The sequence below is a fragment of the Artemia sp. Qi Xiang Cuo genome, chromosome 11, assembly GCF_049724085.1.
Source record: "Artemia sp. Qi Xiang Cuo chromosome 11, ASM4972408v1, whole genome shotgun sequence".
Taxonomy (NCBI): domain Eukaryota; kingdom Metazoa; phylum Arthropoda; class Branchiopoda; order Anostraca; family Artemiidae; genus Artemia; species Artemia sp. Qi Xiang Cuo.
In genome coordinates, this window is record NC_142804.1 from 4,734,496 (window position 1) to 4,751,015 (window position 16,520).

At 34.7% G+C, this 16,520-nt stretch overlaps 1 protein-coding gene across 2 annotated transcripts in view; it reads right to left on the minus strand.

Moving 5' to 3' along the window:
* Window positions 1–15,019, minus strand: part of LOC148946558 (annexin B9-like) — a 39,129-nt gene extending 24,110 nt beyond the window's left edge. For both annotated transcript variants that reach the window (XM_089097443.1, XM_089097442.1), the window contains exons 1-2: window positions 14,907–15,019; window positions 4,312–4,488 (exon numbers count right to left, since the gene is read on the minus strand). In XM_089097443.1, the coding sequence (XP_088953569.1) occupies window positions 4,312–4,488; window positions 14,907–14,915 (186 nt within the window). In that variant the 5' untranslated portion in view covers window positions 14,916–15,019. The remainder of the gene's footprint in view (window positions 1–4,311; window positions 4,489–14,906) is intronic.
* Window positions 15,020–16,520: the final 1,501 nt, after the last annotated feature.

The following is a 16,520-nucleotide window of genomic DNA, read 5'->3' on the forward strand; positions in this document are numbered from 1 at the left end:
AGTGTATAAATTTACCTCCATGTATAGAGCTTTCTCGTATTGTGCTCCCCCCAATTGTGCAAGCGGCTATACAACCACGAAGGCATACAACTCGGTCGAATTATCTTAAGATTGACACACTGACAAAAGAATACCCGAAAAACGATTTTTTTTTTTTTTACGTCATATTTTGATTTTGGAACGCTCATTCTTGGTAGGCTTCCCTAAAAGTTTTTGTGTCAACACCTTCAGATAATGATTCAAAACTATATGTCTTGAACAGTCCTTAGAAAGAACTAATAAAATTAAACTGAATATTTGATATAGAATTATATTAATTGCTGAAATCTCAGCAGTTCAAGAATTTTAGAAACAAGAAAATATTTATAATACAATTTGTTTTCAGTAAAGCACAAATGACGCAGCAGGCTTTAGACTTTTACAGTTAGGGAAGGAAGAAGGGGGCAGTAGCCAAACTCTTGTTTGTAGCAATTTGTGTTCGTTTTAAGTTTGATTAAATAAAATAACAAGTTTTTTGAACTGAAAGTAAGGAGCAACATTAAAACTCAAAACGAGCATAAATTATTCTGTATATGAGGGGGGGGGGGTCTCCCTCCTCAATACCTCGCTCTTTACACTTAAGGAGCATATATATTCGTTATTATCTTGTTTTTGGCATGGGATGTCAAACAAGCAATAAACAGTTGAGTTAAAAAAGTCTGGCGTGACTTCAAATCCTCCTTTCTGTAAATGCATCAAAGAATCATTCATTTTTTAGGATTTGTTTTCTTCTAGAACACGTTGTTATTCTCCCCAGTGCTTCTCTTCTAACTGCAGATTTCATTTACGATTCAATGCATTCGTCGTGATATTAGTTGTCAAATGTATTTTAACCACAGATCTCGCTTGCACTTCGTTTTTTGCATCATTACCTCATAATTTTTTTCATGTCTTTTACTTTAGCTGTTCGGATTCATTAGAAGTCATGGGTTTCAATGCCTTTGCCCTCTGAAACATCTAAAATTGGCATAATCATCAGTTTATTTTTTAGTTTCAAGTAATAGGGTGGCAAACCAGCAATTTCAGCTTAATTAGGAAATTCTGTCGTGAATTAAATTCCTCTGTCCTGCATAACACGTCCCTTATTTAATCGTAATTTTCAAAAATATCTAAACTCCGCAATAGCATAGTTATTGTGTTATTCCCGTCACAGTATTCTTTGATTATAAAGAAGCTTTTGATGCAGTGGATTCTAGTGTTTTATTGTGAAAATTTTAATGTATAGGTATAAAAGAATTATGCTTAAAATGGTTTGAAAGTTACTTGAATGGTGGGTTTATTAATGTTCTGATTGATGATGTCACTTCTGCCCCGTTTTTGCAACTTGTCGGGTCTCACAACGCTCGGTGCTTGGTTCTCAACTGTATTTGACATGTTGATACGATGAGGTTTAACCTGCCAGATTCCTGTCTGACCTCGCTTGCTGATGACAGTGCTTTAGCATTTTCTAGCCAGTGGTTATATAGTTTGATTTTGAAGGATAATCGTGTTTTAAAAAGTTTTTATGTTTTTACTAGTTTAAGTATACTATCTATTAATATTGCGAGAAAGAGTTTAATTTTATATATTAAAAAGTACATGAACTCCAGGACATTAGTGGAACTATTTTCTTTGCGAAGGAGCCACTTAAACAAGTGCACGAGACACGATACCTAAGTTTCTACCACAGTTCATATAATTATCCAGTAAGCTTATCGCAGATCATTTCTGGTATTTGTTCTCGGTACGAACAAAAAGCTCCTCCCACTTATTTCTGCATTAGCGGGCATGCGGGTTAGTCTGTTTCCGATTGTTTCCAACAAATTGTATTATTCGTAATAGCGGGTTTCCACTTGTTTCCGATTAGATCACAGTCTGACTTGTCTACCCATGAAAAGATCTGACTTCGCTTATGTTTATATCTGCAAAAACGTTCTCCGGAGCACTCGCACCCCGGTCCGGGTTTTTATAATGGGTGACATAGAGAATGATCATACTGGATAATTATATGAACTGTGGTTTCTACCTAGATTACAATCTTTCATTTATGCGACATATTGATTTTGTTGCAACGAAAATTGCCCGAGGACTTGGAAAAATTCGACATAACAAACTCGTATAACAAACTTAAAGCGCTAAATGTTGGGCAGCCTCGAGCTTACCAAGCAGGAATGTTGTCGTATCAGTGTTCGAATTGTGTCATTCTGGAGGTATTTCATTGTTTTATTGTGAAGATTGGAATGTATAGGTATAAAAGGATCATGCTTAAACTGGCTTGAAAGTTATTTGAATAATTGGTTTATTAATGTTATGATTGATGATGTTGCTTCAACCCCGTTTGGTGTAACTTGTGGGGTTCCACAAGGCTCGGTGCTTGGTCCTCTACTGTATTTGTTACAAGTCAATACGATGAGGTTTTACCTGCCAAATTCTTGTCTGACCTCGTCTGCTGATGACACTGCTTTCACATTTTCTAGTCGATATTTACATAGTTTGATTGTGAAGGCTAATCGCATTTTAAAAAGTGTTTATGTTTTTACTAGTTTAAGCTTGCTATCTGTTAAAATTGCAGAGACCAGTTTCATTTTATATTCAAGAATAGGTGAGCCCCTGAACATTGATGGGAAAATATTTGTTTGCGAAGGAGCCAATTAAACAGGTGCACGAGACGAAATGCTTTGGTTTCTACCTATACGACAATCTTTCATGGAAACGACATATTGATATTGTTGCAACGCCAATCGCACGAGGACTTGGAGCAATTCGACAATTTAAGTTTTTTACCACCACAAATATTGGTACTTTTATACAATGCGTTAGTCCATCCTCATATTTCATATGGATGTTTGCTGGGGTCTAGCAACTTTTGTTTAAATTTTAAACGAGGGTAAATTCTTCAAAACAAAGTGATACGACTTATTAGTGGATACTTGGAAAACGTTAATGACACTGAGGTGTGTTATAGCAAACTTAAAGTGCTTAATGTTGGACAATTTCGAGATTACCAAGCAGGAATATTCTCGTATCAGTATTGGAATTTGGTCACCCAGTATCAAGTTCTTTTATGTCTTTCTTTGGGCAGCCACTTGAATTAATGTTATGTGTTATATCATTTTGTATAACACATAACACATAACATTTTTCTTTGGGCAGCCACTTGAATTAATGGTATGTGTTATATCATTTTGTAATTACACGACTTGAAATGAATTGAATTGAACTACCCTTTAGTTTTAAGTCACATTTCTGTTTGCAATTCCATGTGATTTGCTCTTATTTCTTGTTCCATATCTTTTTCTTTAGCTGTTCATAGTTATTTGTCATTTTGTGTAAATTTGCACTTGTCTTATATACAAAATATTGAATTCCTGCTTCTAAACTTTACAGACACTAAAATAACACGTTTGTTATTCATTTGTAATTTTCTGCAAAGCACTTTGTCATCTTGTGTAATTTTGCATGCGTCATAGGTACTGAAAAAAAGAGGCGACAACTCCTTGTTTGGAAATTATATAATTTATGCTGTTGAAATGTGCTCATAAATATGATATCATTCATATAAATTTGTTTCCAAATTTAAGGCTCAAAAAGAATATTCCCAAACTCGTGACCTTTCTAGATCATCTTTTCAGGTTAGAAAATGCCAGCGTGTCAATTTTCCGAAAAAATATGGACTCATTTTCGAGAAAAATATATAAATAAAAAGATGTTTAGAGATAAACAAAAATAATATACAAATATATAGGTAACCTACTTGTTAAGAATCCAGTAGTCACGCAAGAATTGCATTGCGAAGATCAGATAGGCATTACCCGGGAATTCATATGAGACGCTGTATAAACAAAGGGTTTCTCACTCCGGGAACTATATTTAAACTTTAGGTTTTCGGGGTTTAAGGGGACTAAAAGGTACCGAGGTTGGGTTAGGTTACGTATTTGATATATGGTATGCTTTAACCCCCCCCCCTCTAATGTGCAAATATATAGCCCAAATTTGTTTCTGAACTATTATATATTTTTTTCTTTTTTTTTTATTTCATTAGCATTTACGAAACTTCACTTATCACGTCACTACTTGATTCTTAATCCAGTAGTGAATATATATATATATATATATATATATATATATATATATATATATATATATATATATATATATATATATATATATATATATATATATATATATATATATATATATATATATATATATATATATATATATATATATATATATATATATATATATATATATATATACTATCTGTCACATTAAGCTTCAAATAAAACATACTTTTCCATAGCAGCTTTTATATTCATCCGCTATTTGTTGTCGTTGTCTGTTTGTTCGCCTCCCAAGAATGTCAATTATTGTATCTTCATCTGTTCCCAGCCCTTTCATAGCATTCCTTAGTGTTTCGGCATCTTCAGTTGGATTAAAAGACTCAAATGGAACAACAGTAGGGGTTCCCTGGAAGATAAAACAGATTAGTCTTATGCTTTGAATAAGGATGGAGGATCTAGCACACAAGTCCGCGTTTAAGGACTGTTCAGGCTTACGTATAAAAAAAATATAATTAAATCGTACTTATATAACCCTTATTCTCCACGCCCGTTCATAGTTGGAAAAATTTGTATACCAAATGTTTTCAATTATCACAGCAAGTTTAAAGTCGTTGTGGTTTGCACAACTGCTATTGTGTTACATTAGAAGAGTCGGTACTCTTTATTTCTTATAATATCAACTAAAAAACTTCCAAAATTCCATTGATTTTCCATTTCATTAACTAATTTTTGGCAAAATAAAATATTAGACTTTTCTTCTTTTCGTTCTTAAATACACACTTGACGCGAAAGTCGGCAAACTCTTGGCTTCGAATAGCCCACGTACAATTTTTAGCACAGAAATAACAAAGCAATCAAATTAGTGTCTGAGGAGACAGACTAGCTCAGCATGAATCTATTGGCTGGTCAATCCACATAAATCTTTCTTTCCTCTTGTTTCATTTTTAAGTATTTTCATGGACTCCCTAATTTCTTCAAACAATTATATCCTTTAAATTCTGAATTACGCATTGAATCTTGTGTTTCTTTTTCTCTCAGAAATGATATGGATATTTTCATTCATAAAACCAAAACCGTAAGATCAGATTTTAATTCAGTTTAATGTTGTGCCTCCATCTGGAATCCCCTTCCTACTAAAATTCGGCTATGTCATTCCTACGGACAATCTAAACAACAGCTAACCAACCACCTCTTATGCCTAGACAGTTAGTTCTCTCCTCCCCTTTTTCCCCCTCTATCTTTGGTATGGTAGTTTTTGGTGTTGTGTAGTTTTTTTTTTCTTCTTGTCTTTCTATTTGATTTTATTTCTAGTATTTAATGTTATGTTCAGTCTCCCACTGTCAGAGGCCAAAGAGCCTTTGTGGGGGTCTAAAGTTCTGTAATTTGATTTCCGTGTTTCTTTTAAATAAATTAATTGATTGATTGATTGATTGCTTCTATTAATTTTTAACACACTGAGAGAAGCATGTACAAATTTTATCACATATTTTCTTGCACATTGCGCATAATTTTACGAATTATACGCCTTATTCACTAGCGTGAACGATCCCTTAGACTCTGATCCCACATACAGTTTTACTGCTCGCACTCACTACTAATGCTAGTCCTTAGAACTTATTGCAGTACAATGCCACTCGAGGCCAACACAGAGCTGTGTTAGATTCTTGCTCTCTTTTACCTAAAGTTTTGAAAAGCTGATGCCGTGAATGTTCGATATTTGTGAATGTCAACATTCAACGGTGAATGTTCAAAATAACTTTTTTTATCTTTTGATTTAGTCAGCGTTGCCAGTCAACTTTTTTCAATTCAATGCAAGGTTTGATGATGACAGGTTAGGTTAGGTTATGTTGGGTTAGCTTAGGTGAGTAACCCAATTCTGATATTTATAACCAAATTTAACCTAACCTAGCCAAAACTAACATAATTTGACCTAACCTTTACCATCATAGCTTGTAATAGATTGAAAAAGCTGACTCGCAAAGCTAATTGAATCCAAGCAGCGAAAAAAAATTTTTGGACATTCATCGGTGAATGTCGACATTTGACCAGATTTCAGACATTTAAGGTAACAAGTCATGGCTATTTAGATACTGCGGTTCAAACCTGAAACGAAAGTCGCCAGACTTTTCCGGCATAGGTTTATCCACTGCGCTGTCACAAAGTTACACTTTTCATTAGGCACATGACTTCTTAAAATATCTAATAATGATTGATGTAATCTGTGGTTTCTTTCTTTGTTCTTTGTTTTTACCTGGAGAATAATGTAGGTTACTTATGTCTGTAGCTTGGAAATGTTTTTACTTTGCACCAAGTCAGGACCTAGGTAGTTTTTGCATTGAGTCAGGACCAAGTTCATTCTTGCGCCTTATTTACATTTAGCTTACTTTTGCACCAAGTTTGTTTTCACGACAATTCAGGGCCAGAGGTTGTTTGTGTACCAAATCAGGATATATCAAAAGCTTGTTTTTGTGCTGAATCCTGCCTTTTTTTTGCATCAAATAAGTCGTCAGCTAGGCCTTGAGTTATTTTTGCCCTGAAATCAGCAATCCTTGTCTGATACCGGTTTAAAGTGTAGCATTCCTACCTTTCTGCGTCAGTCTTAGGCCGGGATTTGGGTCGTTTTACACCAAGTCAGACCATGTCTTGACATATGTTGTTTTCGTCCGAGGTTGTTATTCAGATATTTTTAGGTCAGTATTTAGATTAGTTAGGAACTAACTCGCTAGGTTTTGGACGTTGCTAGGTTTTGCACCGATCAATTTTGAGTTTGGACATAGCTCGTTTCGCATGTATTCAGAACTTTTGTCAGGACTATTTTGTACTAAGGCAGAACTTAACTTGTTTTTGTCCCCGATTCAGAACACAAATTATTTTTACACTGATTAAACTAGTTCGATTTTGCATCAAATTTAAGCTTGTTTTTGGACTGAATTAGTACTTATCTCATTTTCCCATCCAATAAGAAGTTTGCTTGTTATTTTCCGGTCAGGAGATAGTACGTTTTCATGCCCAATAGTTCTTGTGCTTTAAATTACATTGTATTCAAAATTAACTTGTATTCTTTTTGGACGAATATTGAGAATCCTTACCTGATTCTAGTTTAAACAAGATTCAACATGCTTACTCTTATGCTTAAAAGCTAGGGTTACAAGAGGGGAATATGTAGGGTCCATGGGCCAGTTTGTACCCCCCAGTCTCACAAGTCTAAATATGTCGTAGATAATTTTTGAGACAACACTGCTTTTCCATGACGATGAAATAAAAGTTCAAAATAGGGATAAAATCCTTTTTAATAGACAGTGCATAGAAATTCACAAAAAGTACCAGATATTTCGGTCAAATGTACAGTGACAGTCATGAGTAGTAAAACTGTTCATCAGTTTTACTACTGATGACGGTCACTGTAAATGTCCCCTATCATCACTGTAGCTTCCAATATTCTAATCTTGGTTTGCAGAGTTATCTTCCTATTCTTCCAACCTTTTTTTACTGTGAAAAAACACCCTAAGTTTTGGCTATTGTACTTTTAACATTTTCCTGCTCCCACTGTCTTTATTAATAATACTACCAAGGTAAGTGAAGCTGTCCACCTGATTAATCTTTTCGTTACCTAACTTCATCTTCACCTTCATCTTTTCATCTTCACTTATTCCTAGCCTTAATGACTTAGTCTTCTTAACATTACTTTTCAAACCTGTTCAAGCACCCTGAACTCGCAAAACCTCTAAAAGTTCATTGATTTTGCTCACGCTTTCATCTAGGATGCTTAATTCATCAGCATAATCTAAGTCCAGGAAAGTTTTTCCTTCCCATTTGATTCCGTGGTCTCCCATTGCCTTTCCTGTGCTCCTTAAGACAAAGTCCATCAAAATTATCCATATAAAGGGGGATAGAACACAACCCTGCTTAAGTCCTCATTTAACACGATACCAGCTTCTAACCTCAGCTCTTCTATCAACCGAATCGAACGCTTGCTCATAATCTACAGAACTGAGGACCAAAGGTATTTGATAACTCAGGCACTTCTCAATTATTAACCTACGAGTGAAAATTTAGTCGACACATACTCGACCTTTTCTAAAACCGCACTGTTCATCTCTTATAACTTTGTGTACAGCATCTCTCAGTCTAAGAAATATCATATTACTAAGTAACTTGCTACCTGCAGAGACCAGAGTAAGACCTCCATAATTACCACGCTCACTCTTATCATCGTTCTTATACAGTGGTTTAATTAAGTTTTTTTTTTAAATAGCTAGGCACTCCCCCTTTTTAGAAAAATCATGTTCATAATCTTCAGTAACTTATTTCTAACCCCAGAGCCCCCATGTTTAAGCAACATTTGTTCCTTGATTTAGTTTTACACCTCCTCAAGTTTCCCTGAAAAATAAAATTTATTACTCTTCCTAAAACATTGTATCTATGCTATTTTGACAACCTGGATGCACTTACACCTTTTTGGTTTTGTTCAATTGTAAGAGCAGAAGTAGCAATAGTAGTACCCCTGGAAGTTTCCACTTTAAATCCTCAGTAGTTCTTGAGATGCTGCTGAAACGTCTTATTGACAACCAACATACACATTGAGCCTTTTGATTTAGTGTTAAGGCAACGTAAACTTTCCTTGAAGTTACTAATTTATACCCTAATCTATACCCTATTCCCGCCTGAATATCTTGACCACCTAGATACATATAAGCTATTTTGATTTAGTTCAATAGTAGCGGTAACAGTAGCAGAAGTAGCAGCAAAAGTAAAAGTAATATTGGGTTCCCTTGGAGTTTTATCTTAATACCCTAAGCCGATACACCCCTTTGATAACTTATATGTACATAGTATATATCGATTCAGTTCTAAACCACCCTCACCATTCTCTGAAAGTTTAACCAATGCCCTTAGCATCAGTAATAGTTGTAGGCAGAGTAGTAGAAGTAATAGTAGGAGCAATAGGAGTAGCATTAGTGAAAGCAGTAGTAGTATTGGTCGAAGCAGGAATAGTGTTCGCATTGCAACTATCAGGTCTAGTTCAACATCCCCTGCTCATGCCGTGACAGTTTCAGCTTAATACTTTAAGCCGTTTCTGAGATATTGCGGAAACGTCCTGTTGGTAGCCTGCATGTACATAATTTGTTTTGGTTTAGCCAAACATTCCCCTCAACAGTCCCTGAAAGTTCCGCATTAATTCAGTTAGCCCCATTAACATTAATGCTAACAGCAGTAGTAGCACTCTACTACTAGTAGTAGTGCTAGTGTATGTAGCAGTACACTACTGCTTGTGTATATAATTCTAATGAATTTGCATGATACTAGGCTTAGCTAAAATTTAAAGACTTTATATTTGCTGATAAGGGATATCTGATTAATAATCCAATAATTAGTTTAGTACTTGTCTGTTAAACGAAACGAACTCAAGAATTATGCTTTGTAAGATCTAACAGAAACCGGTTTCCCTCCCTAGATTGGTTAGGATTTGCCTATTTTGAGTGAAAAACTACGATGTATGTGTGTTTTTATTAAATATTAATCAAATAAATGTTTTGCACAAAACAAGCTTTTCAAAAAAAAACTTAAGAACTCCATTCAACCAAAAATGAAAAAAAAATGGAATCAAATAATCTACCAAGCATATAACTACTACAAATCAGTATTAGTAAATAAATGAAACCCAAACCAAACAGAAATTAAATGAAGTCAAACTCAAAACGAGCAGAAATTGCTCTGAGTAAGGTTCTATAACCTATGTTTTCTAAAAGCCAGAATATAATTTGTACTTTACCAAAAAAAATTCAAATGAATTTACTGAAAAATATGTGCATTGTCAGTTTAATATACATATGCTGATATTAATTCCATAAAATCTTAATTAATTTTTTATTTCTTAAAGTTATAAAAGTGATAACATTAAAAAATTGCTTTGATTAATTTCTGTTCGTTTCATATTGACATAGTCTTTTTCAGGGAGAAAGACTGAGCCTCTTCTGAAGTTTAACAACCATACCTATCATAACTTGGTTAAACAACCAACCCTTCCATAACCATCCCTGGGTATAACTTACAACCCTTGTCCCTAATCTCTGGGGTTTATTTCAACCCCAAAAGCCTCGTTATATGATATTTAGACTATTTTGAATAGAATGGCTATCTCAAAATTTCTATTAGACGCATTTCGAGACAATACGACGTGTGTGTAGGGTGTAGGGGGTAGCTTCCCTCAGACAACTTTGGCTCTTAAAAACACCGCTAGAGTGTCTGATAACCTGTCCAATGAGCCCCCCTCCGAAGTTTATATGACCATGCTTCTTATAAAAACCCTATATATCCCCAGGGCATAACTTACAACCTTTGCCCTTAGGGCTGGGGGGATCCAGACCTATCTGATGGGCTGAACAAAATGGCTATATCAAAATTTGCCCTTTGATCATTTTCGACTAATAAAAAAACCACTAGTCTCTCAATTTCCAATGGAATGTGCCAAAACAAAACAGCTACGACAAAACTTTATATATAAACCTTATATGCCAGAAGGGCAAAACTTACGACCCTTGTCCTGAGGGTTATGGGGGGAGGATTTTTATACACAAACACAGATCTTTCTAATCTTTCAACAACGTTGATCAAAAAGAGCATATCAAAATGTTCACTTAAAATGTTTGGGGAAATGATGGGCGTGGGGAGGCGACTCTCCCTCCAATTACTTTCGACTATTAAAAAGGGCAATATTCCTCTCAATTTCCAGTCGAAAGTCCTTTTTCAAGTTTCTACGACAAAGATTTCAATAAACACTTTATATACCCCCAGGGCATAACTTACAACCCTTGTCCTGAGGGTTGTGGGGGGGGGCGGTCATCCTCAAAGACCTAATTTCCAGAACTTTAAACTACGTAAAACAAAATGGCCATTTCAAAATGTTTATTGGATGTATTTGGGGAAATGGTGGGTGTGAGAGGGGGTTAGTTGCCCTTCAATCACTTTTGACTTTTGAAAAGGGCACTAGCCCTTTCAATTTCCAATTGAGTGAGCCCTTTTTGAAGTTTCTACGGCGACGCTATCTATAAGAACATTATATGGCCCCAGGTCATAACTTTCAATCCTTGCCCTGAGGGGTGTGGGGAGTTCGTCATCCTCAAAAACATAATTTCCAGAACTTTCAACTATGTTGAACAAAATGGCAATCTAAAAGTTTTGATTGGATGTTTTTGGGGAAATGGTGGCCGTGAGAGGGGGGTTAGTTGCCCTCCAATCACTTTCGACTATTAAAAAGGGCACTAGCCCTTTCAATTTCCTATCTAATGAGCCCTTTTTCAAGTTTCTACGACAACTATTTCTATAAAAACCTTATATGTCCCCAAGGCATAACTTACAGCCCATAACTTGTCATCCTCATTACAACCTTCATAACTTGTCCAGGGCATAACTTGTCATCCTCAAAGACCTAATTTCCATAACTTTCAACTATGTTGAACAAAATTATCTCAAAATTTTGATTGGATGTGTTTGGGGAAAAGGGGGCGTGAGAAGGGGTTAGTTGCCCTCCAATCACTTCTGACTAATAAAAAGGGCACTAGCCCTTTGAATTTCTTATCGAATGAACCCTTTTTGAAGTTTCTACGACAAAGCTTTCTATAAAAACCTTATATGACCCAGGGCACCTTTTTCGATTTTATTTTTCATTTTGTTATTTTCTTTCCTCTCTGAGTTTCATTTTTCAGGGCATAACTTACAGCCCTTTTCCTTCGGGCTGTGGGGGGAGAGGCCTCCTCAAAACCATAATTTCTGTGTGGAAATCAACTACGTTGAACAAAATGGCGATCTCAAAATTTTCATTGGATGGAGCTTTTCAAGTCTCTACGACAAAGACTTCAATAAAAACTTATATGCCCCCAGGGCATAGCTTATAACCCTCTCCCTGAAGACTGTGGGGGGAGTGTCCTAATCAAAGGTATAATTTCCTGAGCCTTAAACTGCGTGGAACAAAATATTTATCTCAAAATTTTGAGCGTATGTGTTTGGGGTAATGGTGGGCGTGGAAGGGGTGTTAGCTGCCTTCCAATCACTTTCAACTATTAGAAAGGGCACTAGCCATTTCAATTTCCAATCGAATGATCCCTTTTTGAGGTTTCTAAGACAACACGTTCTATACGAAGTGCCCTGGTCTAAGAAAGAAAATAAATAATGGTTATGCTAACATCGTTGTTTACTTAACGCTGCCTATGACTTAATATATAGAGTAGGTTAGGGGTTAGGTTAAGTTGGATTAGGTTATGTATTTAATACAATGCGTTTTGTGTGGCCTAATTTTCTATAATTTTGTTTCAAAAGTATTATATTATCCTCATGTTTTGGTATATTTCATTAAGATTAACCTTACTTCACGTATTGAGTGCGTTCTGTTTAACAGACAAGCACCATTAGTTTTCCACATTCTTAAAGTTAATTCTTAATTCTGAAGTTTTTCACGTTCTTTCCTTAAGAATCCAACCCCTTCCCCTCTTACTATCTTTGTTCAAGGACGGTACCGAGCATGGGCGCCCATAAGCTGAATTCCAGGGGGGGGGGCAAACGTCGTCTAATTGGCACTTTAATGCTACATAATAGAAATCTCAGAACAAAAGTATAAAAATAGGGCAGCATCATTCAGCCAGGGGGGGGGTGGTGGTAGCCCCCCCCCCCTGCCCCCCATATGGGTGCCCATGGTACCGAGTAACTACTTGATATTTCAAATTCTTCCTCTAGTCAGTTTTATGTCACTTTTGTCGAAAAACTTTTCTTTGATTTTTCTCCCCCATTGTAGGAGAAAGTTGATTTATTCTAATTTCATTTCATTAAATTTTTTTATTTGGTTCATATATGAAATGAATAGCCTATTGTCTTTTTTTAGGAGAAAACTAAGCAGTTCGATATAGTTAAGAGAATATTACTAAACATAAGAGGAAAAAATATTTCTTTTGCAGCACCTTGAACAGCATTTTTACACATTAAAGACACTATCTCCCTCCCAAAATGTTTGTTGACTTAAATGTGGGTTTCTCAGAAACCTTTATAAGCTGTGGAGCAGGCAAGCCCGTTCAAAATGTATTTTTTAGGGGAAGAGGGTATTTTCTCAGATGATTTTTTTTAGGATTCAACAACTTTTTTAAAAATAATGCATACTGGCTTGACGACCGGTTGCAAACAAAGCACAAATATGCTTGAAAAACGCAACCAGTACACAATTACTAAATTATAGAACTAACCAAATCACCACTAAAATAAACACAAATAAAGAACAATAAAAAAAGATATTAATAATAATTACTGAATAATAAATTAAAAAGAAGGAAAAAAGAATATATTAATAAAAGAAAAATTACCAAAATTAATTTATTTTAACCGCCCGCAAGATGTTTCTTTAACCGATTGTTAAATTGCGGCACACTTTCCGCTTCCCGAATTGAGTCTGGAAAGGGATTCCATACCACCGGACCCGTTTGCCTTTCCACATGGCTAGAACGAACTGTACTTCTTGCTCACTTACCAGGTCTTCAGTATTTCTCGTAGCATATCCGGGATAAAATGAATTAAACTAAAAAACAACTATTAAGAACATCAGGCGCAAAACCATTCCAACTCTGAAACACAAAAATACCAATCTGAAAATCTCTAATCTGACCAACATTCAAAATCATAAGTTTCCTAAAATTCGACTCTGTACTTAAAACTCCTGTATCATATTGGCCCATTACAAGCTAAGCTTGTTAGGCGTGTAAAAACCTTACGTTTTGAAATTGTTTTCTTTTAGTATTGATAAATTAATTGATTGACTGATTGATATTTATCAATTAACCTTACTGCTTTATTTTGCTGAATCTGCATTCGTTTAAAATTGCACGTAAAATTACTAGCCCCAATCCTACATCCATAATTTATATATGGCGCGATCAAAGAATAATATAAGATCGACTAGAAAAAGCCAGAAGAGGCCAGGGAATTACAATACGATATTGAAAATGGAAAATAATTCACCTTAGGCCGCCGTGCAGACATGCTTCTTAATGATTTCGACGTTTTCTAAAAAAGTTTGTATAGCTGTTTAAGATTTTCGAGCTTATTAGAGTTTCAATGTATTGAAATTGAACTTGCTTTGAAAGTACTTAACATGTAATTTTTTTCTAAATTAACTGTACTAACGATACATAACTCGAAAATAATGATTAAACGAGAATAAAAACAAATACAAAAGGAAGAATAATGCTGGAGTTGCCACTGTTATTTTTGGTAGCTCTTATTTATATTACCTTATGTGGTAGCTTTTATTTGTAAGCTTGTGATTTCTCTTTTTGATGGAAAATAAAAACACAACAGTTTGAAATACGGACCGTTTTCAGTAAAACGCAAATGACCCTCTACCCTCTAGATAGATTAAGGTGTGGTAGTCCAACTATTATTTGTGGTAATCTCTGTTCGTCTAAAGTTTGACTTGATTATTTATTGTAATTATTGTTCGTTTTAGGTCCCATTTATTCATTTGTAGTAGTTCTGGTTTGATTTGAATTTGGCTTATTATGTGAATGATATGAATTAATTTGAATAGGTTTTAATATTACTATTTTTTTAAAAGCTATTTCGAATTTCTTTTGAACTAATTCACCAGTAGAAAATAGATTCATTTTTTAAGTTGTAAAAAATAATATATTCAACCTTTTTGTGCTTTTTTAGCTTGGTTCTCTCTGACAATAGTTAGTAATTAATTGTTCTTAATACAATCAATTTAGATTTGAAAGTTGTCTAATTTTTCTATGGAATTTTAGAAACTAGTTGTATTTAGTAATAAAGTAAAAAGTAACTTACTCGAACCATGATCAAAATTAACCCTTTTTTGAAACTTCGAAAGATTCTGACGGTAGAAGCAATCTGACTAAGAAGGTCGATCAGTTTCCTTCCTTTTATTATATATTGGGCAGCTTTTTAGAAGACGTCAGTGATAAAAATAGGTGTACTTTGGATTATCCTTGTTTCAATATTACGCGATTTTATCTCGGGGAAATTCTCAAGATTAGAATTTTTCAGATATCTTTTAAAACTTGATTTTTATACAGCATTGGAAAACACAGTTTTTGGACCGGAAACTTTTGTATTTTCTCTAGTAATACTGCCTAGGCTAGTTCAAAAATACAATCAAGCTTTTTCCCCGATCCATATTTTAATCCAATATTTTTTTTTCAATTTTTTGGCGAAAATCGGGTGTTTCGGAATTTTCAAAAGTTGACTTGTTTGTACCTTAAATTGCACTATCAATGTTCTGTAAACAGGGGATTTTCACATTAACGCCATACAAACAATGAATCTTTTTTTATTAAATAAAAAAAACATTTTTTTTTACTGAAAGTAAGAAGCAACATTAAAAATTAAAATGAACAGAAATTATTCTGTATATGAAAGGGGCTGTCCCCTTCTCAACGCCTCGCTCTTTACGCTAAAGTTTTTTTATTGCTTTAAAATAGATTTGTGAGTAAGAGTCAAACTTTAGCGTAAAGAGCAAGGCGTTGAGAAGGGGACAGCCCCTTTCATATACGGAATAATTAGTAGTAACCAAGGTACCATTTTGCGCGAAGCTATAGCAATTTCTATGTTATTCTGAGCCTTGTATACACCTTTTCAAAGAGATTCAGAGCTCCCTCACATGGCCTTCTGGATTTGCGCGAAGCTATAGCAATTTCTATGTTATTCTGAGCCTTGTATACACCTTTTCAAAGAGATTCAGAGCTCCCTAACATGGCCTTCTGGATTTGCGCGAAGCTATAGCAATTTCTATGTTATTCTGGACCTTGTATACACCTTTTCAAAGAGAGTGACTATCCCCATGCATATAGGTAAACATTTCTATAGGAGCTTACACCTTTTCAAAGAGAGTGAGTATAACTTGATTGGTGATTGGGATTTGAATAAAAGGAATAGTTTTCTTTACAATTCATATTAGTAAGAGAATTGAATTCAAAGAGAATAGTTTATTTGAGAGGATATTAGTAGAGGAAAAAATGAGTGGTGCATTTACATTATTGGAGATTAATGATGGAGCCGACAACAGCAGCAGCGAAATACGAGTACGTAATGTAGCTGTGGAAATAACCGCTGGTTGTAGACTATGTCTTGAATGGGACACTATGTATACTAGATACGTGATATCATTAAGTAAATTTAAGCAGGAGGAGCAGCTATGTTTTGCTGGAAAAGTAAATATTCTCCATATAAATAAACTTCGATCAGCATTAGATGTCCTATCGAAATATATTGATGACAACAAAATGCATCAGTGAATATTATTATTGTAATTATGTTCAATAAAACTATTTCTAAATCAATGGTATTTTCTTTCTATAGTAGACTAGCGTATATTTTTTAGAGTAGAAAAAAGTTCTGGTTAATTTGAAGCTGGTTGTGAGAGAGTTAGGACTCTAAAAAATG